The sequence below is a fragment of the Monodelphis domestica genome, chromosome 3, assembly GCF_027887165.1.
Source record: "Monodelphis domestica isolate mMonDom1 chromosome 3, mMonDom1.pri, whole genome shotgun sequence".
Classification (NCBI taxonomy): domain Eukaryota; kingdom Metazoa; phylum Chordata; class Mammalia; order Didelphimorphia; family Didelphidae; genus Monodelphis; species Monodelphis domestica.
Genome location: NC_077229.1, coordinates 499,008,513 through 499,036,069, shown reverse-complemented (window position 1 = coordinate 499,036,069; position 27,557 = coordinate 499,008,513). Strand labels below are relative to the sequence as shown.

At 37.2% G+C, this 27,557-nt stretch overlaps 1 protein-coding gene across 16 annotated transcripts in view; it reads left to right on the top strand.

Annotated features, from left to right (window-relative positions):
• The window catches only part of MAST4 (microtubule associated serine/threonine kinase family member 4), an 818,549-nt gene that overhangs the window by 387,165 nt on the left and 403,827 nt on the right, over positions 1 to 27,557 (top strand). For 11 of the 16 annotated variants that reach the window (XM_056824831.1, XM_056824828.1, XM_056824830.1 and 8 more), the window contains one exon: positions 23,801 to 23,875. The exons of the other annotated variants lie outside the window; for them this stretch is intronic. In XM_056824831.1, coding sequence (XP_056680809.1) covers positions 23,801 to 23,875 — 75 coding nt within the window. The remainder of the gene's footprint in view (positions 1 to 23,800; positions 23,876 to 27,557) is intronic. 16 annotated transcript variants of the gene reach the window in all.

Genomic DNA, 27,557 nt, shown 5'->3' with positions numbered 1-27,557 from the left:
GAAGGAATTGGCAAAGGATTCCAGTATTTTTGACAAGATAACCCCAAACAGGATCATGAAGAAGCAAACATGACTGAATTGACTCAATAACAAAATAAGAAAACTAGGTTACTGGGATATCAAAGTATAAAAGGCATCAGACTAAGTAAGGGATTCCACAGATAATGCCTTTGTAAAATTTATCTTTTAGGAGTCCCTTGCTGGGACCTGGAATAGGTATATATATATATATTTTTTTTTTTCCCTTGGTGTCTTACTACAGTTTTTTTGTTATGATTTTGACCAGTTTTATTTAATGTATCCAGCATAAAGAGAAAGAAAAGTGAGATATTGATCCATCTTCGTCAAGTTATTCATTGTCCTCACATGTACCAATGAAGGCCAACTCTTTTTGGAGAAAGAGATTAGCATTACCTTTAGGGTATCCTTATCTGGGAGATACAGACTAGCTGATTGCCTTCCTGATTCCAATTCTGATCATGATTCCTTTATTACCTCTCCACATTTCATGTTTATATCCGATTTTAAAAGGGCTAATGTGCTTTTCTTACAGAAAGTGCTTATACATAGGAAGGTATCAAGATGTTCTGCTCATGCAATTTATAAATGCATTTTAGATTTTGGAATTTCCCTCTTGCTGCAAATATTGAACTGATCAATCAGATGGGGCACTTGAGCAGCTACTTGTTAAACCTCTATTCTTTCACAGCCTTTTCCTTACTGTCATTTTTCAATTTTATCTAAATGAAAATGCAAGATGTTTTCCAGTGTTTCTCCTCATCTTTCAGATCATATCCTTGGGGTGATTTTTAGCCTTGCAGTATATTGTAGAAGATAGCAGTTACTATCATTTTAAATTTTGAGTGAGGGCCTTGATGACCTGAAACACTATTCCAGATTTCTTTGACCTTTGGGCAAAGCCAATACTTTTTACAGTTCTCAATAGCCAGATTTTATTCAGTACCTTATTTTGTAGAAGATACCTTACCAGGTGGGCTCTGGGAAAGCTACAAAACTTAAAAAAAAAAAAAACTTATTAAAAAAAAAAAGGATGATCCCTGATCCTCCCCTTGCTGTAAGATATTCAAAGGGGTCAGCAAGAAAGAGCTCCTTCCTGGGTTTGTGAACTTTAAGAAACTCCAACCTCTAAGTTTATCAGTCACTAGAGCTATGGAAACTTTTCCCCTTTCTTCTTCCTTTTTAGCCTTCTTTGTTGTTCCCAGGACATGCCATGTGGCCATGGGTGTCCCTCAGGGCTCTGTCCTAAGCCCTTTTCTTGCATCCATCTTCCCTGCTTCTCTTGGTGATCTCTTTGATCTCTTATCCACTCCCCTGATTGTAATTATTATCTCTCTGCTGCTGATGCTCCAATCTACTTGTCCAGCCTTAAACTTTCTGCTGACTTCCAGAATTGCATCTCCAACTGCCTTTCAATCATTTCAGGAACTAGATATTCAACACACACCTTAAATTCAACATGTCCAAAACTAAATTCATTATCTTTCCTCCCAGAACTTCTTTCCTTACAACCTTTCCCATTTATCAAAGGGGTTATTCTCCCAGTCTTGGGGCTTGCAGTTTAGGTGTCATCATTATCTCTTACTCCTCAAATCCATGCACTTTCCAAGCAACATCACTCACACATGCCAGGCCCTCATCACTTCATGCCTGGACCTTTGTTATATAGTCTGCTGGTGGTTCTGCCTGCCTCCAGGCTTTCCCCACTCCAACGCACTCTCCATTTAGTGAACAGAATGGTTTTCCTAATGCAATACACCCACCCACACACTTTACAATCTCCATTGACTACCTATCACCTCCAGGATCAAAGAAAAAAATCCTGTTTAATGTTGAAGGTCCTTCATAACCATCATGTCTCCAGTCCTTATTCCCCACCATGTGGTCTCAGGTCAATGACACTGATCTGCTTGTTATTCCTGGAATGAGATGCTCCATCTCATTGCTCTAGTCTATACCTGAGATGCTTTCCTTCTTTGTCTCTACCTCCTGGCTTCCCTAGCTTCCTTTGAATGCTAGCTAAAATCCCACCTTCTACAGGAAGAGTTTCCTAATTCTTCTTAACTCCGTCATGTTCTCCTTGTTGATTGTTTTATATTTATTTCTGTTATATACAACATGCTTGCACATGTTTGTTTGCATTTTCCCTTCCTTTGTAGGTTGTGAGTTTCTCCAGGGCAGGGACTGTCTTTTGTCCTTTCTTTATATCTCCTAATACTTAACCCAATGCCTGGCACATAGTGTTTGATAAAATTTTGTTGACTACATGCCTAAATTACATTTTTTTAAAAAGGATGCTTGATTTCTTACTGTTTCTTTATTTGTATTTTAGAGCAGAGTAATGTAGGAGTAGGGGAATCCTGGAATACTTCTCAGATGATGACTCAGCTTTGGAACAGTTAGCACCCAGGTGTGCTATTTAGTTTTGTTTGTACAAAACCTTTTTAATTTAATAAAATAAAAACTATCCATTTTATATCTTGTATTGTTCTCTCTTTCTAGGTGTGCTATTTGGGACTAAAATAAGCCTCAGGGAGACCTGTTGCCCTTTAGCTTACCACTGACTTTTAAGCTTTCATTGATTTTAATTTTTTTCACATTATTTTATTTATTTATTTTTAGAGTATTTTTCCACGGTTACATGATTCATTATCTCTCCCTCTCCTCTTCCCTCCCCCTTGCTGGAGCTGACGAGCAATTCCACTGGTTTATATGTGTCTTATTACTTAAAACCTATTTCCATATCATTCATATTTGTAATAGAGTAATCTCTTAAAAACTACAACCCCAAATCATATACCATATAACCAAGGGAAAAAATGATACATTTTTCTTCTGTGTTTCTTCTCCCACAGTTTTTTCTCTTGGGGTACAAACTTAGTAGTTTCACTGATTTTTAATCTAAGATGACTTCAAGCTGAGTGGTACAGAATAACAAACCTTAGACATACTTTTGAGTTAGCCCCTACCTGAAGATTGATGCTCATAATATGGAGGAATAGTGAATGACTCTGGGAAAAAAAAGAGCTCAAAAGAAAAATTTCTGTGACAAAATTATTGAATGATAAAAATAAACAAAACCTGGGAACCATTGTTCTGAGTCATCCAGGTGACCTTAATTTTAATGAAAGTGTATTGGGATATCTTAATCCTCTCTCCAGATATTGAGGGTGATAGAAGTTGATGTGTTTGCCCCTTGCTTAGAAGTAAGCAAAGGCATCCTTCAGGCTGTATGCAGAACCCTTAGGCAGGCTGCTAGTCAGAGATATGCTAGTAAATGTTTAACAATCAGCTCAGGGAGGAAGCAAGGGTTAGATTGTTCCCATGACAAGCTTTTAAATTTAATTCACCTGATGACCATTTTCACCACCACTTTGAGTATAAATGTTCAATAAAACCATAACTCAAGCCTTGATTTCCAGTTTTTCCTGATTTTTGAGGTGTAATATTCTTTTTTTTAATATATTTTATTTGATCATTTCCAAGCATTATTCGTTAAAGACATAGATCATTTTCTTTTCCTCCCCCCCACCCCCCATAGCCTACACATAAGCCCACTGGGCATTAGATGTTTTCTTGATTTGAACCCATTGCTTTGTTGATAGTATTTGCATTAGAGTGTTCATTTAGAGTCTCTCCTCTGTCATGTCCCCTCAACCTCTGTATTCAGGCAGTTGCTTTTCCTCCGTGTTTCCACTCCCATAGTTTATCCTTTGCTTATGAATGGTGTTTTTTTCTCCTGGATCCCTGCAAGTTGTTCAGGGACATTACACCGCCACTAATGGAGAGGTCCATTACGTTCAATTGTACCACAATGTATCAGTCTCTGTGTACAATGTTTTCCTGGTTCTGCTCCTCTCGCTCTGCATCACTTCCTGGAGGTCGTTCCAGTCTCCATGGAACTCCTCCACTTTATTATTCCTTTTAGCACAATAGTACTCCATCACCAACATATACCACAATTTGCTCAGCCATTCCCCAATTGATGGGCATCCCCTCATTTTCCAGTTTTGGGCCACCACAGAGAGCGCAGCTATGAATATTTTTGTACAAGTCTTTTTGTCCATTATCTCTTTGGGGTACAGACCCAGCAGTGCTATGGCTGGGTCAAAGGGTAGATATTCTTTTGTTGCCCTTTGGGCATAGTTCCAAATTGCCCTCCAGAATGGTTGGATCAGTTCACAGCTCCACCAGCAATGAATTATTGTCCCTACTTTGCCACATCCCCTCCAGCATTCATTACTTTCCTTTGCTGTTATGTTACCCAATCTGCTAGGTGTGAGGTGATGAGGTGTAATATTCTTGCCAGAAATTTGCCAAGCCTTGCTGAGCTAGATTCAGCATGCATGTTGTTGCTTCTAGGCCACTATATTCTGGATTGGCTGTTGGACCCAATTCCTTTTCTTTAGAAAACAATCAGAATATTTGGGTAGCAGATGATATTCCTCTCCATCTTTGCCTTCCCTGGTCAATTAATAAGCATTTATGAAGTACCTGGTGTCAGAAGTCAGGGAGGACTAGCCCTGGTTTCAAGGTTTGCTGATCCTTTTCAGGATTCCTCCATCTTTGGTGTCCACCTGTCACCCAACTTTCACTTGTGGCTCCAAGATGCTCAGCAGCCACACTCCAGTAAAACTGATTCCAAAGATGGGCTAAAACAATTGAAGATAACTGACAGGTTTCAAACCCTTTGGCAATTTACAAGGAACTGAAGATTTCCCTTTGCAGAATGGGCAGATGAGAACAATTTGTTCCATTGGCCATGCAAGCAACTGAAACTGTGCTGTGGAGTGCTTAGAGCTTTGTCCAACACGGAAGATGCATATTCCAAGAGCATCCACTGCATCTTGAGCCATCATCACTCTTCTTGACTTTGGGACCTGAATGACTCTGAAAGAGACAATGTGGTTGATGACTTTTAGCAACTCTGCCTCACTGAATCCAATTCATGTGCAAGTCAAGACCACCCCTTGGTGACACTGGTTCTCTTCTGAAATAAAATTGAATGCCTGTAGGTGCCAGAGACATCTGAGGAGGTTACCATTTACCCAGGAGAGACAATTTGCCCTCATTAGAGCTAGATACAAAATAGATAAGTGGTTCCTAAAAATGGAGTGAATGAAAAAGAAGTTAGAGTACATTGGGGTTGCAGAGCTTTAAAAAGCTATTTGACTTGGCAATTCCTGCCCTAGAGAGGTTGCAATCTTTTGTGAAGGTGCTGCTTTCTATTGACTCTGGGACTAGGAACTGAATTCGAGAACAGCATCCTTCAGAGTCACAATAATTGGCAAACTCCCTCAGTCTCTAGGACTTATCTCCAACTTCCCCTTCCTTTCCATTAAATATTAAGGAGTCAGAGACAACTTTTAAAATGTTTCCCTAAATATGCATAGGATTAGCACATTTTCCTTGGCAAGGAGTGCTTTTCCTTGTTTTTTTTTCTTTCTTTCATAAGATTTCCCCCTCTCTACAGTCTTTCTTGTTTTCCTCCTGAAACACTTCCTCTGTTTCTCTTTTCCTATCAACTGCCCCTATTCTATTTATTCCCTGTACTTCAGCCTTCTCAGCACATCCCACCCTTAGCCTTTTGGTGCTACTTTCTTTACAAATTGTACAGCATGCTTCCTTCCTGTTTTGCATTCCATAGGACTCAGAGGAATCCTAGTGGAAGTGCATCGACAAACACAAGAAACCAGTTTCAAATGGCAGGCGTATTTTATAATAGAATCAGGATAAATGACTTGTCGGTTAAGAAATAGCACCACCTGGTTCTAGTGTGTAGAATGTAGAATATAACAATCTGTTGGGAGGGTAGCCATTGCCAAGGCATTTAATATAGAATTAGCATGGGATTCTTCATTTAGATTGGGAGACTAGAAGTTTTCATTTGATGACTTTCACCTGCTATAACCTTAGGCAAATGAAATATCAGCTGTTGGTTTATCTTGGCAGGAAGGAGAGGTGGGCTAGGTTTGTAGATTTAGGACTATGATATAAAGTGTTCAATTCTGGGTTCCTTGAGTCCTTGGTTAGACCTCTTAATTTTCTAGTGACAGTAAGTTGTCTCATTCAGTGTGGACTAATAATACCTCTGCACTTTTATATAGTACTTTAAGGCTTTACAAAGCACTTTCCTTACAACAATCTTTTGAGGACAGTGAGCAAGTATGTTATTGTCCCTATTAGTATTATTATTATTTTAGTCATTTTAGTTGTGTGCAACTTTTCATGACCCTATTTGGGTTTTGTTTTGTTTTTTAGCAAATATATTGGACTGGCTTGTTATTTCCTTCTCCAGCTCATTTTATAGATGAGCAAAAAAAAATGAGGCAAACAGGGTTAAGTGACTTGCTAGGATCACATAGCTAGGAAATGTCTGAGACTGGATTTGAGTTCAGAAAGATGAGTCTTCCTTACTCTTGGCTCCATGCTCTATCCACTGCATTCTCGATATTTTACAGATGAGGAAAAGCTTTGAAACACTGGAGCTTGTTCAAGAACACACATGATCACACAACTAGTAAATGACTCATTCAGAATTTGAATCAAAGTTCTTGATTCCAAGTGTAGCAGACTGACTCTCATGATGTCTGAATAAAGGATACTTATTTGAATTCTTTTAAAAAGTGTCTGCTTTGTTTCATACTTAGATCTAATGAAATCAACAGAGATTCTTCAAATCCGACTACACACACACACACACACACACACACACACACACACACACACACACACACACACGATACTAGATAGCATAGTAAATAGAATACTGGGCATAGAATAAGAATACTCATCTTCCTGAATTCAAATCTGGCCTTAGATACTTACAAGTTATGTATTCCTGGGTAAGTCACTGAACCCAGTTTAGCTCCATTCTCTCATCTGTCAAATGAGCTGGAGAAGGAAATGACAAACCAGTCCAGTATCTTTGTCAAGAAATTCCAAAAGGAGTCAAGAAGAGTCATACAGGACTAAAAAAATGACTAAACTACAAAAGTGTAACACAGGTAGCTCCGACCATAGTCTAAGAAGTATAAACAGTGGGGTGGAAAAGCCCTGAATAATGGTAGAAGATAAGCCATAGATTAAAATTTGACTGTATTACATTCTTTAAGGGGAAAGGAGATTTTGATGAAAGGCTGGGGAAAAGCATACATGATAAATTTGGCTGAACATAAGACTAATTCCAATTTTACCTGTTAATAGAATCTGAATTTAACTCTTACCTTGGTGCCATATTTCTGTAAGTAAAGGTACCAGATGCCTTTTTCCTATTGATGACACCTGGGGAAGCTACAACTTACTCTTTTTGTAATGCTGGCTCTGAAGAGTAGAATTTATTGTCTGTTTCAGGCTCTTTGTATTAGATCAGCCTTTAAGGAAAGATTAGGTGATTGCCTTTATGGAATATTTGATTCTAAATATTTCCTCATAGTTAAAAGAAACATATGAAAGAAATCTGTGGTTTCAGATCTATGATGTGTAGTTCCTGTGGGAACTCCTCACCTCATACTTCTTCATTAGAGTTGTTTGAAGTTCATAGAAGTTAAATGACTTTCCCATAAAGGCAACTAGATGGCACAATGGATAGAGTGCTGGGCTTGGAATCAGGAAGCACTAAGCTCAAATCCCACCCCAGTCATTTCCTCACTGTGAATGGACAAATCATTTAACTGCTGCCAGCCTCAGTTTCCTCATTTGTAAAATGGGAATAATAATAGCACCCACCTCTGAGAGTTCTTGTAAAGAATAAATGAGATATTTATAAAATGCTTAGCATAATGTTTGGCATTGTGGTCATATCATAAATCCTCATTCTCCTTCCATGCCTCCTCCTTTTTCACTGCTAATGCTAAACCTATTTTGTATTTATTGCTTTATATTAATGCTGCCTATATGTATTTCTATTAAGTTCCTTGCAAGGAGAGATCATTCTCTATTTCTAATTGTTCTAGTCTTCTAAGTTTCCATCTTTTGATGTCTTTGTCTCTATGCTTCTGTCCATTTTTTCTTTACTTTCTCTGTCTCTGATTCTATGTCTATATTATACACATGCATCAGTATATATACACACGTGCACGTGCAATTAAACATATACACACTCCATCAACTCATGTGTACATATATGTGTATGAATGTATATTGGATAGCTCTTCCTGGGTGCTCTGGTGACACTTCAAAATCTAATATTTTCTAAGTTGGGGGCTCAATTTCTCTTTCTAAAAAGTACCTATCCCTCCTCTAAATCTCAGTTTCTGTTAAGTGCATGAAACCACCAAGTTCACCCTGGTTTATTAACTCAGATTTATCTCCAAGTCTTCTCTCTTCCTTTCCCCTTCAATCACTGCCTAATAGCTAATCATCTGCAATATCTTGCTGATTTTTACTTTCATAGTATCACTCCCATCTACCTCTTCTCCTTTCATGTGGCCAGCAACATACTTTTTTAGACTTCTATTACATCTCACCTGGATGATTGTAAAAGCCTCCTCATTGGTATCCTGCTCTCCACAGGAAGGCTGCAGTTGTTCCCCATTGACCATAAGAGAAAAAACAAACTCTTTTGCTTTCCATTTAAGGTCCTCCACAAAAAAGTCTCCCACTACTTTCCCTGCCTTCTTTGTAAAGTCTATATTGTGGCCAGAATACATTACTGTTTCTGGAATGTGATATTTCATCTACCGGCTGTTCATTTTAAAGAAGTATCCATTCCCCTTGCATGGACAACACTCCTTTCTCAGTTCCTTATCTCACAAACCTTGCCTTCTCTAAAGATTCAAAATTCTGGGCAGGAAGTCTTAGGACTATGGGGGGGGGATTTAATTTTTAAAAGGTTGGACTTGATTAATTAAGAGTGCAGTCACCAGGAATTTAATTAATTTCAAAGAGATTTTATTTACAATTTATTTACAAAATGTAATCTTGTATTACATAATATTACATATTATGTACAATACATAATATATATATAAATAATATAATACAATACATAAATATTACAAAATGTAGAAAGCAAGAAATCAGAGAGAGGATAAGGTAAGATATCTAGCCTGAGCGCTAAGTAATTTACTCCTGGTCCCTCCAGGCAGGGAGAATTAGTTTCAGCCAACCTTGGCAAAGCCAAGGAACTAGACAGTTTCTCAAGAGGATAGGTCTTTCCTGAGGTTTCTTCAGAGAAAAGCCAGCAGTTAAGAGTCAGCTTTTTCACTCACCACATGTCAATCCAGTCAACAGATATTTCTGCCCCTCTTCACCAGCCTCAACTCAAAGCATGAAGAATTCCATCCAGCAGTAGAAATCCAAGTTGAACTCTGCTCCAAGAATTACAGTTCCAAGTCCAACTCCACTTTTAAAAACATTTTTTCTTGTCACTTCCCCTAATTCCAAATTTACCAATCACAGCTGATGCTCTGCTCTAGGACTGTCCAGAACATAGTTAGTTGATTCTGATTTGTTACCCACTATCTCACACGTGGGTCACAGACCTCCCACTTCATGATTAAGTGGGATATTTGCACTTTTGGTGATTAGATCTAAATAGGCAGATCTTCATACTTAACTATTTTTTTTTTACTTTTAAGTAGGGTGTTTACACTTATGAGGATTAAAATCTAAAATAAGCATCAGTTACAATTTCAATCTTCACAATCAGGGAAGAGCTAAGTACCTTCATTGTTATAATCAGGGGATATATAAATTTAATCTTCACAGAAGCTAGGTTCAAATTTCACCTTCAAACATTGGTTAACCTTGTGATCCTGGACAAATCACTTAATTTCTCTATTCCTCAGTTTTCCCATATATAAAATGAGAGGCTTGTATTTCATGATGTCTAAGGGCCCATCTAGCTCTAAAATCTATAATCTTATCTGCTTAATTCTATCTCCCCCATGAAATTTTCTCTGATTTGCCCTTCAATTTTCCTTGCATTATACTTAATCACATTGATATTGCATCTTTACTCCCCTTTAATCCTCCCAATTGACCTCCCCTCTTCCTATGGAAACTCTTTGAGGATTGAGACTATTAATATATATCCATACATATTTTTTTTTCTTTTTTCTTGCCATGTAGGAACAAAAATATAGAAAATTTACTGAATTAATTATACATCAATTGTGTACTAGAACAAATAGATGCAGGATTATACTGGTACCCAAGAACCAAATGAAGAACCAATAAAGAACTGAAGACAGGCCTCTCTTATACAAGTAATGGAACCTTCTTTGATGATTTATAGAAAAGCATAGCCATGATGTGAACCACATAGAATGAGTAGATTTGGTTGGGACTGTGATGCTCACTGGTAAATCATGAACCATTGAAACAAAAACTTCCTTTCTCCTGTGCCTCTGAAAAGATCTGTCTCTTGATTCCAGGGTCTCTAGCTATCCTCCTTGCATCTTCCAGAGCAAATGAAACCAATCAAAGCATTTTATAGAGGGTGTCTACTTAGTCCCCTGCTTAATTCAATCCAGATGGAGTCTAATTATCAGGGTCTTATTACTCACTTGCAATAATTTTCTATGAATGAAACTTTGGAGCCATGTTAAAATTTTATTTCAAGGTCAGAATTGGTTTACTTAAAAAAAATGAGATTTCCCTTTGGAGTGTTTGGTTCTCCTGTAATTTAGGAATTCTAAAATTTCTTTCATTTAAAAAGGATGGGGGAGTGATATGTTGTTTCCTTCCAAATTAAATTGAACTAGTTTAAGAGATTTAACAAGTAAAAGTATAATCATACTTTATTTTGAAAGCTAGAGCCAGCAATCAAAGTTATAAAATTATCTTCTATAATAAAATGTTAAATGATATTTGAAATAAAATTTGTTCATCTGAACTAATAGGTAATCTTCTCAGGTGCCTTTACAAAGTATCACTCAGTGGTGGATTAACAGACTATAGGACCCCCACACATTTTTCTAAAAGTAGCAAGCAGTAAACTTAAAAAAAAAAAAACCCCACACATCTCAGCTGTAATACAACAGTTTGATTCCTAAAACCGATGTTGTGAAGTCTTCAGGAAATTACAGTGATTATGAAATAGGGAAAAATTAATTCACTCATAAAACAGGTGTCCTTTGTGTCTGTGAGCTTTTAAGCTACTATTCATGTTGCCACATTTTTCTCTTTTTTCTCTGTCTACTTTCTTAATTTCAAGCTAATTTGTCCAACTTCAGAAAGAATTTCTTTAGACATTCTCTGAAAAGTCACCACATTATAAGGTTCACTTTTTAAGAAGAATACCTATGAGTACACAACTAGTTCTTTTCAGGGTCTGGGCCGAATGCCACATGCTTCTGAAACTAGTTCTGAATTCTTCTACCATTATTTTTATCTGGTATTTACTTACCTATGAACATGTAGCACCCTGGGAGAATGTAAATTCCTTCAGGATAGTCACTGTCATATTTTTGTCTTTGTATCCTGCCTGGGACAGTTCCCTGGGCATAGTAGGCACTTCAAAAGTGCTTATTGATTGATTCTGCCTATAGTACCAAATATACATTGAAAACAGAATTTCTCTCTCAGAATTTTAGAACCATAATTTCAGTGGGTCATTGCTATGATCAAGTCAACTTCTCTGCCCTGGCCACGTTTAATTTTTTTTAATATTTTTCCCAATCACATGTTAGCTACAATTTTTAATAATCACTTTTGACATTTTGCAATCCATGTTCTCTCCCTCTCTCATCTCTACCTTCCCTGAGATGGCAGGTAACATGATATAGGTTAATACATGTGCTATCATACAATGCATATTTCCATGTTTATCATGCTCTGAAAGAAGACACATGCCACTTATATATGAAAAAAAATTCACAAAGGAAATAAAGTAAAAAAATGATTTGCTTCAATCTGTACCTGGCTACATTTTTTTAAAAAATGATGTTGGGTTCAAAAGAATAGCACAAATATTATAAGGACCTGTGAAGAGAAAATGTTCTTGTAAAATGGTATCTTGTAGCCTGAGTGATGAGGAAGTAGATTTGTAAGACTGAAGGATAGTCCTATTAGCTTTGCTCTTCCATCATGGTCCTGTGGTTATTTATGTACAGCCCACTTTTTGCAAACCAACCACTTAGGCTTCAGTGTTTTAATCTATCTATAATCTCTCTGGAATGGGTACTTCCTTTATCAGTGCACAATGAACCCATTCATGGGCTGCCATCCTGTGCAACTGTCATTCTTGTCTGTTTATAATTCTCCTTGGAGGACCCATCTAAAAGGCACTTGGGGAAGTGGGCTGGGAAAGGGAGTGGAATTGTGGTTTGGGAGATCATTCAGATGGTGAGTGGAGCCATGGTATGGTAGGATGATCCTTTACTATTCCATCTCCTAATCAAGTAGTAATGGTATCTTTTACGTGGCTTTTTCATGCTAGAAATAATTGATCTAACTTTTTATTCTCTTTCACTTACCTTGAGTGCTCCTAAAGTCCTTGCTTTTTCTCTTTAGCCACTCCATCTCCCAAGTGGGTGCATTTTCAATGGATGTTCCCCAGGCCTGAAATTCTCTCCCTTCTTATTTCTTATCACTTGGCTTCTCTGGCTTCCTATTTACTTCAGGACCCATCTAAAATCCTCCCTTCCTTAAGGAGATTTCCTGAACTTTCTCACTGTTAATGTCTTTCTTCTGTTGATTATCTCCAATTTATCCAGAGGAAGCTAGATGACTCAGGAGATAGAGCACTGGACTTGGAACTAGGAAGACGGGAGTTTAAATCTGGATTCAGACACTTCCTAGTTATGTGACCCTGGACAAGTCATTCAAGGTCTTGTTATTGTTTCATTGATTTTCAGTCATGTTTGACTTTTCATGACTCCATTTGGGATTTTCTTAACAAAGATATTGAAATGGATTTTTTTTTTCCTTTCTAAAGTTTTTCCTTTCTAAAATGAGAGAAATGGGCCATTTTCTTTTCCAGTTCATTTTACAGATGAGGAAACTTTAGGCAAACAGGGTTAAGTGTCTTGCTCAGGATCACACAGCTAGTAAGCATCTGAATCCAGATTTGAACTTGGATTTTCTTGACTACAAGCCAGATGTCCTATCCACTGGGTTGGGTTCTATCCACTAGCTGTCCTCTGCTTAAAGTCTGACTCAACTTTCCTCAACTGTAAAATAAGAATCATAATAGCATCTCTCTCTTAGGGTGGTCACGAGGCTCAAAGGAGATATAGTTTGTAATCCGTTAGCACATCTCCTGGCATGTAGCAAGAGCATATACAGCATATACTTTGTATATGGCAGTTTGTACATGCATGTTCCTTGAGAGAATTGTTTTTTTATTTCCCACACTTAGTAAGGAGCTTGATACATTGTAGGTTAATAATAAATTCTTGTTGACTGTTTTAAGTAATATGCCAGGGACTGATGCTGCCTATAAAGAAAGAACAGCCATGAGTCATTAAAAATTTTGTTAAATAACAATCAGAGGTGTCCTCTTCTATGTGAACTTGCCTTTGTGAATCGCTACCCAATCAGAGCATCAATATCCCTGTTTGACAAATAACTTTATTCGCTTGTATTAGTCAGTTTCTTGGGCATCCTGGAGGATTCTCAGCTTCTAGATTAGGATTCCTTTTCACTGCTCCACAGCTTACAGCACCAAGCCTGAAGGTCAGGAAAATGAATTTGAAAAGCTAAGTCCTTGAAGGGAAGGGAAGCTAAATGAGTTCCTTTCATCTTTATCAAGTTATGGCTTATGGAGATCTCTACAAATTATAGTGTAATTAGAACCATGGGTTACAACAACAGATGCCTGTGGCCCCATATCTATAAAACGTGTTCTGTGCCCTAGGTGGCACATTTTAACGTTTGGTAACATTTCTGATCTTTCTTTTTGATTTGCTTTCTATGTTTGCTAATTGTTAAATCTCATAGACTTGTGAATTTGATATAACGCCAAATCATTTCAATGATATTCACTGACTTGGTTTGCTTTGCATAGATTCACTGTTGAATTGATTTGTTAGTGTTTGATAACTACTTTTCCCAGTTGTGATCTCTTGGTTTTATTTAAATATAATATTTTAATAAGGATTCAAAGTGGGGAAGGGTAATACTGAATATGGGCAAAGGTATTCCATCAGAAGTGACTTTAAAAGTTGTCTAATTCTCTACCAGTGTTTTAGAATTAAAATAGTTTCATAATAGATTTGTGAGAATTATGCCCAAACTGTGTGAAACATTAACAGACCTTTATGTGCTGTTCATTCCTTTTCTTGACATCTCCAAATTGGATATGTCTAAGAATGGATTTTTTTCCTTTCTAAAATGAGAGTTATGGGCTAATTTCATTATGGAGTTAAAAAAAATTCTCCTAGTGGCTACTATATTTGAATTAAGGTTGCCAATATTTAATTCAAATAATTACATTTTTAATAATCTGAAAGCTATTGACTAAGTTCTATATATTCTAGCAACTTCATTATTGAACTCTCATATGTATGCATACTATATATGTGCAAGGTGTATATGGTGCAAATTCAGGCTGAATTTGTGAGTAGTTTGATTCACATTTAAAGAACAAAATTTTGTTCGGAAAGAATGCATACTATGAATGACAGTGTTTCATTTTCAAATTATCAGAAGAAATTTTAGTGAGGGTATTTCTTATAGAAATGATCAATGATTCAGCTAACATCAGTTGTTAGCCTTCTTTAAATGCAAAGTTTGTTCTTGTGCTGACACTCTTGTCCTCAGCCTAATAGCTTGTTTATTTACTTGGAATCTGCTCCTTTCAATAGTGGCTATTGGCACACAGAAGATTAGTTTTAGTGAGTATGTTTAAAGAAAAAAAAATTGGCAATTCGACCCTCCCAAATCTGAAGCAAATTACAAAATTTGAGGGGGTAGAAGGGAGAGTTTAGAACCCAGAATGAAGATAGGAAGGAAGGAAATAAATATTAAGTGTCTTTTGTATGTCAGGTACTGTGTAAAGTGCTTCACAGATATTATGTCTTTTGATAATTAAATTATTGAGTCACTGTGTTAGGAAAATATGTAATATAAAGACTGTTGTTGGCTTTTTGGTGGCTATCAGTCATTACTACCTTGTCATGGCAGCCCAAAGACCATATCACTTCAGAATGGTTTATATATTAGACTTCTTTTATTCGAAGAAAATGAAATCCCAAGTCGTATTTCTCTATATACAAATAATTGGCATATATACATCTCATGAGAACTAATACACTGATTGAGTATGAATTAGTAGTTTTTAAATACCAGATTTATAAGTTTCTTTGTTGGTTTTTAATGTTTCCTAAAGAAATTCCTTTTGAGACAGGTAGGTGGCTCAGTGGATAAAGAGCCAAGACTATGGATGGTAGGTCCTTGGTTCATATTTGGCCTTAGACACTTCCTCGCTATGTGACTTTGGACAAGTCACTTAACTCCAATTCCCTAATTTTTACCACTCTTCTACCTTAGAACTGATACTTAGTATTGATTTCTTAGACAGAAGGGAAATGTTTTATTTTTTAAAAGGGAAATTCTTTTTGATGAAGTGTAAACTATTATATTTTTCTGTGGAAAATTAAACACATCACCTCAAAAATGTAACTTACTTGCTCATTTTGGAACATATGACCAGTGGCAGATAAATGTCTTCTGAAGATCATATGGTAAGAAATGGTATTATTCTGAAATTTTAATAAATATTTTATATTATCAAATGGTTATTAGTATACACCAAAGAATTACTCATTTTCAACATTTCCCACCATAGTTGGAGCACAGTTCTTTTTTACTTTCACTTCATAGAGTCCTCCCTCCTTCACTCCCTCCCTCTTTTCCCTCTCTCTCCTTCCTTCCTTCCTTCCTTCCTTCCTTCCTTCCTTCCTTCCTTCCTTCCTTCCTTCCTTCCTTCCTTCCTTCCTTCCTTCCTTCCTTCCTTCCTTCCTTCCTTCCTTCCTTCCTTCCTTCCTTCCTTCCTTCCTTCCTTCCTTCCTTCTCCTCTCTTTCTTTAAAATATATCTCAGGATTTTGAGGCAGAGTCAAGATGACAGTTTAAAGATAGCAACAGTTCAGACCTCCACAAACCCTTCCTCACTGATCAAAAACACAATGCTTCGAGGCAACTGAAAACCAATCTAACAATAGGGCAGAACTGGGGAACCCTCCTCCTGGAACCAACTTAAAAGGTATGCCCCCCAAAAAGACTGAATTCAAGAATTCACGGATTTAAGGGGAAGGAAAAAGAAAGGTCCCAGGACCCCACCCCCACCTACACTGCTGAGCCTCCTGCAGTGGCTGGAATCTCTGGGTGGGCAAAGGCACTAGTCTGGAGGGAGTACCTTATTGGCACAGCTGTACCAGGCTCAGGGTATTGAACACAGGCAGCATAGAGGCAGCTGGGGGAGAAGTGCAGAGCAGCCAGCCTAGTCGAAGCCAAGACAATGCATCTGCCCCCACTCCCCCCTCCTCCCCTTTAGGTTTTGGCCTCAGGGCACAGTCAGCTTTGAGATTAACTCAAGCTCAAACTCCAACAATCATACCCCCCCCCCCACTACATCTGAGAGCCTTGCTGACAAAGCTCCATGGGGCAAAGGCATCAACAAACTAAAGGCAACAACTTTGATAATAGGGTGGGAAGCCCAGCTCCTTCTCAGATTCTGCTGTCAGCTGGGGAAGATCTGACTAACCTGATCAATCAGTAGAACAGAGAAGCCCCTTCAGGACAGAACAACCCAAACCCATAGATCCAGCACATAATGAAAGGAGCAAGATTACAGGCAACTACAGGAGGGAAAGAAGGGGAAAATATGAGTAAACAACAGAAAAAGAAAAAAAAAGACATTACAATCAACAGCTTCTGTCCAGGCAATAAACAAAAGAGAATCAATAGAACAGAAGAAGATTAAGGAACACCAAGCAAAAACACAGAAACTCCAGCGAATTGGACACAGGCTTTGGAACAACTCAAAATACAATTAAAAAAATAAGAGGCTGAAGACAACTGGGAAAAGATCTTAAAAAGCAAGATAAGTCATCTGGAAACAGAGGTACTTGAACAAGAAAAAAGTGTCTTGTAAACCAAAATTAATGAGATTGGAAATGAGGCAAAGAAGATAAAAGATCATAAGGAGAAGGATGACCAAAAATCCAGGGATGAAATTCAGTCTTGAAAAACTAGAATACAACAACTAGAAGCAAACGACTTCACAAGGAAGCAGGAAACTATAAAACAAAATTTTTAAAATGAAAAAATTGAGAAAAACATGGAAGACCTGATCCTCAAAATAAAAGATTTAGAAAACAGGTCCAGGAGAGACAACTTAAGAATCCTTGGACTACCAGAAAATTATGACAAAGGAAAAAGCCTGGACATCATTCTAAAGGAAATTATCCAAAAAAACTGCCCCGACATTCTAGAGCAAGAGGGAAAAGTAGATATTGAAAGAATCTGCAGATTCTTAGTACAGATTCCTGTACTTAGTCATCAATTAACAATACCCAGAAATGTTATATAGCAAAATGCAAGAACTACCAGGCCAAGGAAAAAAATATTACAAGCTCCTAAGAAGAAGTCATTCAGATACCATGGAACCACAGTTAGGATAACACAGGATCTGGCTGCATCTACACTGAAGGACCAAAAGGGATGGAATATGGTATTCTGAAAAGGGAACTAGGTCTACAACCAAGAATCAGCTACCCAGCAAAACTGACTATATTCTTCCAGAGGAAAATATGGTCATTTAATAAAATAGAAGACTTACAGGCATTCATAAAGAAAAGACCGGACATAAACAGAAAATTTGATGCCCAAACACAGAACTTAGGAGAATCACCAAAAGGTAATAAAGAAAGGGGGAAAACAAAAAAGAAAAAATCCCCTTTTTAAGGAACCCAGCAACTTAAAATGATTGATATCCCTACAAGAAAAGAGGATATTGGTAGCCCTTAAAAATTGTTATCATCACCTGGTTAGCTAGAAGAATTAGACTTAGAGGGAACAATGACCAACTGTATAGGATGAAATACCAAGACATAAATATGTATATATTAATGCATAAATATATATATACATAAATATATACATATATATTTATATATATATAACTAGGGGTTTAAAAAAGAGGTTAATACTAAGAGAAATGGGAAAAGAGAAAATGGAATAAATTTCCATGTCACAAAGAAGTGCATGACGGGACTGGAGGAAAACACCAATACACTGGAAGGGTAAAGAGGTTGGAGATAGAAAATACTTAATTCTTACAAGCATTGACATTGATTCAAAGCAGGAAAAAAAATCAGATCCATTGGGTCAGAGAATTGATTTGCACCCTATAGAGAAGTAGAAGGGTAACAAAGGGACTGGTGGGGAGGGAAGCAATACAAGGGAGGGAGAGAGTGGGGTGTAGTTTAAAAAGACTGTAAAGAAAATAACAGGGGAATAAGAAGGGAGGCTAGTAGACAAGGAAGTAAAATAAGGGTAGGAATTAGGGGGACTGATTAAAAACAACACTAGAGTAGAAGGAAATAGTGAAAGGAGAAAGGGCAGGACTAGGAGTGGAAATCAAAATATTGGGAAATACACAGCTGGTAATCATAACTCTGAATGTGAATAGAATGAACTCACCCATAACACACAAGCAAATAGCAGAGTGAATTAGAAACCAAAATCCTATCATATGTTGTCTACAAAAAACACACATGAGGAAGTAACAACCATAGGGTAAAAGTAAAAGGATGGAACCAAATCTATTGGCCATCAAGTGACAAATAAATAAATTTCCAAAAAAGTAAAATAAAATACATCTCAGCCATCATCTTCTTCATGAAACATTTTCGGAGCCACCCTGATACTAGTACCTAGATTCTTTGCATTTATCTAATTTGTATATATTTGTATTTATTCACTCTCTGATATCCATCTGTGCATATATTGTATCTAGTGTGTAGTATGTACTTAATAAATGTACATCTGTTTGTGCACACATTTCAAAGAATTGAAAACCATTTCACATGTTACAATTGCCTCCATTTGACCTTTTGAGTTGTTGGAGTCTTTTGGTGGTCAAAACCTAGTAAGTCAAATGATAAATTGGACCTGAGTCAAAACCACATTGTATTACTTATAATAGCAGAACAGCATGTTAAGCTATACAGTAACCAACAATTCAGTATAATATGTAGAGGGTCTCCTGACTTTGGGGTTAGGAAAATAGGCTGAATCCTACCTCTTAGGAGAACTGAAAACTAGCTATGGAACCACAGACCATGTAAACATTCGGTACTTTGGTAGCTAGGTCATACAATGGATAGAATTCTGGGCTTGGAGTCAGGAAGAACTCTTGTTCCTGAGTTCAAATCTGGCTGCAGACTCTCCTAGATAAGTGACTCTGGGCAAGTCACTTATCCTTGTTTGCCTGAATTTCCTCATCTGTCGAATGAACTGGAGAATGAAATGACTAGCTACTCAATATCTTTGCCAGGAAAACTGCAAATAGGGTCATGAAGAGTCAGACATGACTGAAATAACTCAACAACAATAAAACAATGTAATGGATTTATTGCTGGCTTGTTGTATTTCACTGTTGACATGTTTTTACCAAGAAAATCTCAAATAGGGTCAGGAAGAGTTGGATACAACTGAAATGATTAAATAACAAATTTCAGTGCCCAAAGCAACTCTTTAAGATTATATGTTGGGGCAGCTAGATGGGCTCAGTGGATTGAGAGCCAGGCCTAGAGAAAGGAGATTCTGGTTTCAAATATGACCTCAGACACTTACTAGCTGTGTGACCCTGGGAAAGTCCCTTAACCTCCATTGCCTAGTGCTTACCCTCTTCTGCCTTGGAAACCGATACACAGTATTGATTTTCAGAGAGCAGATAAATTGGTTCTTTGGGGTTTTTTGTTTGTTTTAGTTTTATTTCTTTTATAGACTCTATATTATTCAAATTAGTGGACAAAGCTTCTATGCCAGGAATTTGCTTCACTCAGATCAAATTACAAGTCCCAACCAAGAAAACAAAAACAAGCCATCATTAGAAAAGACCCTGAAATGATTTAGGTGATTATATATCTGTAATTTGAGAGATGAGGAAGATGTACACAAAAAGTATTCTAATAGATTTAGGGGGAAAGCAATGAGCTTAGATTTGTGCTAAGCAATAGCAAACGGGCTTCAGATCTAGCTCAGATCTGTGTATCCAGCAAACCTGAGGAGTTTCTGTACTTTGCCACAGTGGTGCTCTTGGTGAACTTATGACTGACTTTCTCACTATGTCATCATGTGGGTTTCTGCCCTGCAGGGCATGTGATACAAAGAGTTCTTTGTTAATTCTAGGTTGAACCCCTATACCTCTAGAAACTTAGACATAAAATAACTTGGGGGGTCTCTTCAGTATCCACCTACTTCTGTCTATTGGATTATCTATTTATGGCTCAGACCCCACTTGGGCATTTGTACAAGTAGATAGGATAAAGAAGGAAGAGGAAGAAACACAGAAAATATTCTATGCTTTCTAGCTAACATATTTGCCATTTATTAGTTTGCAACTTAATTTTTCTAAAGAGATTCTCAATTACATTTAACTCTGGGCATGCATATGTTCTATGTTTCTCTTCCTGTCCATCCTCCCTATCCTTTCCTCCCCATCCCACAACCTCCCAATCTAGGAGTAACCTGTTGACTAGGATATTTCTACTATGTTATTATAAAGTTGGGGACTCCGAAATTAAAACATCTTTAAATAATTTATTTCAGCAGGACTACGTTTTATTAAAATAAATTTTAGATTGTTTTTGAAATAAGGTCCTATGCAAAAAAAACAAACAAACTTGTTCTGATTGCCTATACTGTCATTTTATTTCTATATGCAATTCATTAAAAATAACTCTAATCCTTCAAGCTGCCCCATGATTTCTATGAAGATGTATTGCTTGAATCTTTGTGTAAATACATTGATTATTTTATAGACCCATTTGTTAATAATGTGCATCTGGTGTTAGAGATTCAGTGGGCTTGATAACAAATGAGATGAAAGAGGAGACAAGAATTCAGAGGCCTCTTTAGTTGCCTTGAAGGATGAGATGTCTTTTTGCCAGCTTTCTGCCAATGGGGGGCATAAATATTATGACTCTGATTTTAGGTATGAGATTTAACGGTGACATCTGCCCCCCTGCTGAGTTCAGGGTACAATTAGCTAATTAAAACAACAACAACAACAACTGTTTTCACCTTGGTGTCAGAAGAAGAGCTATAAAATACAGGCTTGGAATTGAGTTAATTTGCATGTTGACTGTAAATGTATATTTAACTCTGTGATTAATTTTTTTCCTGGTGAGTAGGAGAATCTGGCATTGTTTATACTGATGATGTTTTCTTATTATGGTTTGGAATACTTAAATCAGTTGTAATGATTCCATATGGAATCACCATCCACAGCTTTCTTCCCAGTTGGATCAATGAGGATAATTATTTGTTTACATGTGATAAGAACATATTTTTAGGGATGAGGTAAAAATAGCTTAATTCATTTGTAGTCTACCTTTGGAGAATGGCAGAAAATTTTTTTCCACTTGCTTAACATGCTTTCATTTAAAAAATAATAATATTGGAAATCTCTTGACTAGCCAATTATGCTGCTTCAGGGATATTTCCTCACAATTTCAAAATACAATTTTCAAATTTAGTAAAATTTGTGATTAAGGAACAACATGAGAGTTGGATTGGAGAGGAGAAAGTGAAGAAATGACTATAGCAGATGGGAGGTTTTTGCTATAATATGGACCTAGGCTAGGGCACGGGGAATGAGGACCAAGATCCAGGAAATGTATCTAAAAGACAGTGGAGAAACAAAGGTCAGGACTCAGAAGCTGTGAGGTATGGAAAGTGAGGGAGAGGAAAGATAGCACCAAGATTTCAGTATTGCAGACTGGATGAATAACTTGAGAAATAGGGAAGCATCAAAGAGGAGCAAATTATTGGGGGATGACAATACTCTTGGTTTGAGATGTGTTGAGTTTTGGATTAACTGAAGGGTATCTGTAGGAAAATAACCTAAAAACAACTGGACTTGTAGATCTGGAACTTAGGAGAAAAAGGTTGAGATAAGAGATGATGCCCCAGTGTCCTTGTGACAGCTGAAGTTGTTGGGAGTGAGTGAGGAGAGGGAAGGAGGTGGTGAGGGGTGGTGGTTAGGGAGGACAGAAGAGAAGGGAGAGTGTGCAGGAATGCTAGTCATGGAGAATGTTTTAATCTCTTTTAGGAATACAAAGAAGAGCAAAAAACCACAATGAGCTAATTGAGACAGAAAAGGAACAAACAGCCATTGGCTCAATGTAAAAGGTCTGATGAGGTCTTAATATGATATTTTCTAGCTTAGATAAAAATCTAAAATCGCTTTCCTTACATCTTTCAAAGGAAAGCAGGGAAAGGGGAAAAACATGATGGCTTGTCAGTAACTCGAAGGGATATTTACTTGTAATTTGCCATTTATGACATTTCATTTCTGAAGGTGGTTTATCCTTGTGGTCATTTCAGTGATTGCTGACAATTCAAGTGGGATGTGATTGATATATGTCTTAAGGTAATATAGCTGTTACCCTTGTGGAGGGAAAAAAAGTTGATATTCTGTATTTTACTAACATGATGTTCCTTTCATATCCTTCTTCTGTCAAGCAGAGTTGACCAAGGAGTAACTGATAACTGCAGGGAGTTCCCTGGGAGTTTTGTATCTGGTGTCACTTTTTACTCTCATCAAAGGATTGTAAGGACAGGGAGCTCACACTGCCTCTGGTCCTGACCTTCCTCTCTGACTGGAAGTTCATGCTGTCAGTCATTGCAGGCAGGATTCTTTCTTAGAGTCTTCTCTTGCCTCCCCAATGTTCACTGGAGGACCTTGTGCCTAAGAGGTGTTAAATAAGTGTTTATTTAATTGAATTTGTCTGGTGGGTTTCTCAGGAGATTGGGGATGGAGAGCTGAGCCCATTTTTCAAAATTCTAGCCCAAACTTTCCCTTTCAAATGAAACTTGTTGAGCTAAGCAGGAAAAATCGACCTTCCAGATTACTTTAAGTTGTAGGCCTGAGGATAGATTTATTTCTTTTGAGCATTGGAACAAGATTACCATGTAAGATTATCATTTTTTTTTCTGGGCTTCCAGAACATTACTGGACAGCCTTTTTGGTGATTGTCAGAGAACTCAGCAGGGATGCATCTTAGATTAGTCAGGGCAGAGCTTCTGAGGCAAAGGTGATTTCAAGGTTGGGAGAAGCCCTGGAATTCCCTGTGTTATTCCAGTGAAATGAGATGGGGGAGGAACACTACTGAGCAGAGACATGACTCCAGAAAATTCCTTCTATTATGACAAGAAGGATGGAATTTTCAGATGTGGAGGAATAATTGAATTAAGGAGTTTATGGATAAAAATCCCCTTTATTCCTCTTTCTCTCCTATCATTTTCGGAATTAAAAGTGAAGTAGAAAAGAGCTGATAATAAAATTACGAAGATGATCCTATGAAACCCTAACCTATGAGATTCTAATGGGAAGAGAAATGTCTCAATCCTGACATTTCATGGCTGCAAAATTTTTATGCATGGCTATAGCAGAATAAATTGAATCGCCTAGTGGTAGCATGTGCACTTATTAGGAGAACATCAAATGTACTTTGTGTATGTTTATAAAGTTTCAACCAGACAATGACTAAAGTAGAGTTAAACACTCTCCCTCTCCCTTTTTTGGCCATTTTTCATCACCTCACGTCCCACCTTCCCCTCTACCTTTCTCCTGTTCATTTCCCCCTTTCCATTCACTGTCAGGAAGGGCAGCCTCCGAAGAGCCACTTCAGCTCAGCCCGGCATCGGCAGAGACTGGTGGACGCCTCAGCTCCAAAAGTGAGTAGGCATTGATAAGCCTATCGACATGGGGGAGGGGGAGGATCGCCCATATTGGAGTGGACTGTCATAGTTTCTCTGTGTGTATATATATTCTAAGACAAATATATTTTTTTCTGAAAGTGGGACGTCACCTTATGGAAGGAAATTCAAGTTTGGGTTTGGGTTTATAGCCTATATGTATTAAGTATACCTGGATCCTTCCTGTTGTACCCCTGGCTACTTGCCATTGCTCCTGACATGCCCCTTGAATCTATGAAAGTTTTGTTATGTTTTTGGGAGACAGGAAAAACTAGCTCTGAAATTTTCTAAGATTTTATGCCCTTCAACCACTCAATAACCTTGCTTTATTCCATAATTTGATAAGAAGATATCATGCTCCAATGGAATATGTACCGAATTTAGGATCTGAGGGCATAGGGTTGAATCTCCTCTGGCTCTTATTATCTATATGTGACCTGAGGCAAGTTATTTTATTATTCTTAGACTTCGTTTTACCTTAATGGCAAAATGAAGGGATTGGACTGGACTAGAGGTCCCTCTCAGGCCAAGATGGATGATTTTATGGATCCATGATCTATCTTCTCAATAAGAATATTGCTTCCATCAATGCCAAACCTGCCCATTTTGTGTGACTTGTCCATTTTATTATTTTTTCAAGTTCTTATTTTCCACTAGTAGAGCAAGTAACCCCCATTGCCTAACCCTTACTCTGCCTTGGAACCAATTCACAGTATTGATTCTAAGACACAAAGTAAGGATTTTAAAAAAAATTCTTTTTTCTAATGAATTTAATAACCAGCAAACAGGAACATTTTAATATACAAAGAATAAGAAAGATCAAATGAGAAACTGGATTGTCAGATATAGATTTTGTAGTATTTATTAAATGACTAAATTTGTCATTTGGTATTTATTAAATTTGCTCTGTGGCCCCTTTATGCTTTGGATTTTTTTCTGCACATTTGAAAGATAATATGTTCATATTCTTTTTGCATTTCCATCACTAGTCTCTAACTAAATATCCTCCCTCCCTCCAAGAAGTTTTAGCTTATACCAAATGCATATGTAGCCAGCCAAAATAAACTACACATTGGTTAAGGCTGAAATGATATATCTCACTCTCTACTTCCAGTCCACTTACTTCCCTCTCTGGAGGTAGATGACATGTTTTATTATCAGTTCTCTGAAATCACAATTTTCACTACTTTGAACAGACTTCTTAAATCTTTCCAACTTGTTTTATTTTATAATATTATGGTCATCATGTAGATTTCTCCTGTGGTTCCAGATATTTCTTCCTTCTTGAGTTCACGTAAGTTGTCCATGTTCCTCTGAATTCTTCATTTCTCAGGGCATAATAATATTCTATTGCTTTCATATATCATGACCATTCTCCAATTAGCACACACTTATTTTGTTCCCAGTTCTTTGGTACAATGAAAAGTGCTGTTATAAATATTCTTGTTCATATGGATCCTTTCCCTTTGTTCTTGATCTGCTTTGGATTTGCAAATGAATTCCTGTCCAAATTCTCTATTTGCTATAGAACATGATTCTTTGTGGCCCGAGTCATTCTGTTCTGGATTTTCTACTCTGCCTTTCCTGCATTTTCCCCTTCCCTTTAAGTTTAATTTCTGAAGTGCCAAACTGGACTAATTATTAGGGGATCACCTAGTATGGAATTACCTTTAGGCTGCAGGGTGCATTATTTTCTCTCTCCTTTCCTTTGCTGGTACAAAGTGGCTATGATACTAATCTGACCTAAGAGAACCTGACTTTGAATTCTAATGCTGCCACTCATGATGTATGTGCACATGCTTCTCTTTGTCTCCATCTTTTAATCTGTTAAGTTGGTAGGTTGGACAAGGTGGTCTCTAAAGTCCCTTCCAGAGCAAGGGCAATGTCTTCATATTGTGTATCATTCTGTCTCTTCCTCCCTTCAGTACTTGGTATCAGAGAACAAATTAATTAGGGTAGCCAGGTACTTCAGCAGATAGAATGCCAAACTTGGAGTCAAGAGGGCTCATCTTTCTGACTTCAAAAAGGAAAAAAAAATTTTTCTTCAGACACTTCTTAGTTCTGTGACTCTGAGCAAGTCACTGAACCCTGTTTTGCCTCAGTTTCTTTATCTGTAAAATGAGCTGAAAGGAAATGGCAAACCATTCCAGTATCTTTGCCAAGAAAACCTTAAATGGAGTCACAAAGAGTGGGATATGACTGGAAATAACTAAACTACAAACAACAAATTAACTAATTTCTTCAATTGATGCTGAGGTTATTTTTGGAGAAAATCATGATTTTATCTCCTGGATAAACTTTAACAACTACTTGCTCTGAGAATGTCACATGAATAGATTCTACAGTATCACCAAATCGGTTTAAAAGGTCAGTTGCTTTTCTGGGGGGAAATATAGCTTAGTTGGTGCAAATAGTATAGATTTGACTGTGGTCCAGGGCATCTTTCCTAACATTTATGAGGATGGTGCGAAAGAGCATAGTTACTATATGGATATAGTATTCAGACAAAGGCAATGGAAATGCTTGTTTATGGTCAGTGACCTTTTGCTGTAAGCCACTTAACTAAGAATCCACTCTAAATCATTTTCAGTTCCATAATCTAAGGAATTTAAAAACATAGCATAGACCCATGATACTGAGTATCCTTTCAGTAGGAGATGAAATTAAAAATTTACGTAAACTTCCCACTCAGTATTCTAAATATATGGATTTTGTTACCTATCTAAATTTGTACCCTGGGGGAAAGATAGGATGATAGAAAATTATTGTGCTTGATTAATATCGCTTCCTTGACTTAAGGGCTTATTATAACCATTCATTCATTCAGCAGAAATTTGTGGAGGATCTTCCAGGGTTCAGGGTCCCAAGGGAGTCCAAAAGAAGGAAATGACCCCCTGCCTTCATAGAGCTTAGACTATTTGCAAAATCATATATACAGTAGTTAAAATGGGCATTAAATGTGAAATTACAATGAGATCGTTATGCCCTGCAATAGGAATTCCAAAAGCTCTGAGAGGATAAAGGAAGATGTCATTTGCAAAGTGGTATTAATGAATTGCATTATTTCTATACTTCTAAATTAATCTTTTTACTTGTCAACCATACTTTCTTCTTTCTTTCTTCACTATACTTTGTGACAATCCACTTTTTAAAATTTGTTTTATTAATGGATTTTAATATATCACTGCCTATGAATATCTTCCTCCTATATTATTACTATTATATTATATTATTCCTATATTATTATATTATTATATTATTCCTATATTATTCTATGTTATTACGTGTCTGTGGACGAGCAAGGGGCAATAGGATAGAGGGCAAAAGGAGGCTAATTGTCGCTTTGTTTTGTTTTAGGATTGGGTCAGCTGGAAATAGATTGGCCACTCACAGGCTCCCCCTACTTCTGGGGGAGTTTACCATATTGATACCAAACTTTGAACCAGGCCAGATTAAGCCATATTGCAGCTTTGAATTTCTGGGTTCAAGGGATCTCCTGGCCTCATTTTCTCCAAAAATAGGATTTATAGGCATACAATTAAGCAAAAAATTAAGAACAACTTTGTGATAGTGATTACAAATGACAGTGTGTCATGTTCCAGAACTGTTGTTCACTGCCTCTCTGCCAAAAGGATATTGGTGTGTTCTGATATCTCTGGAA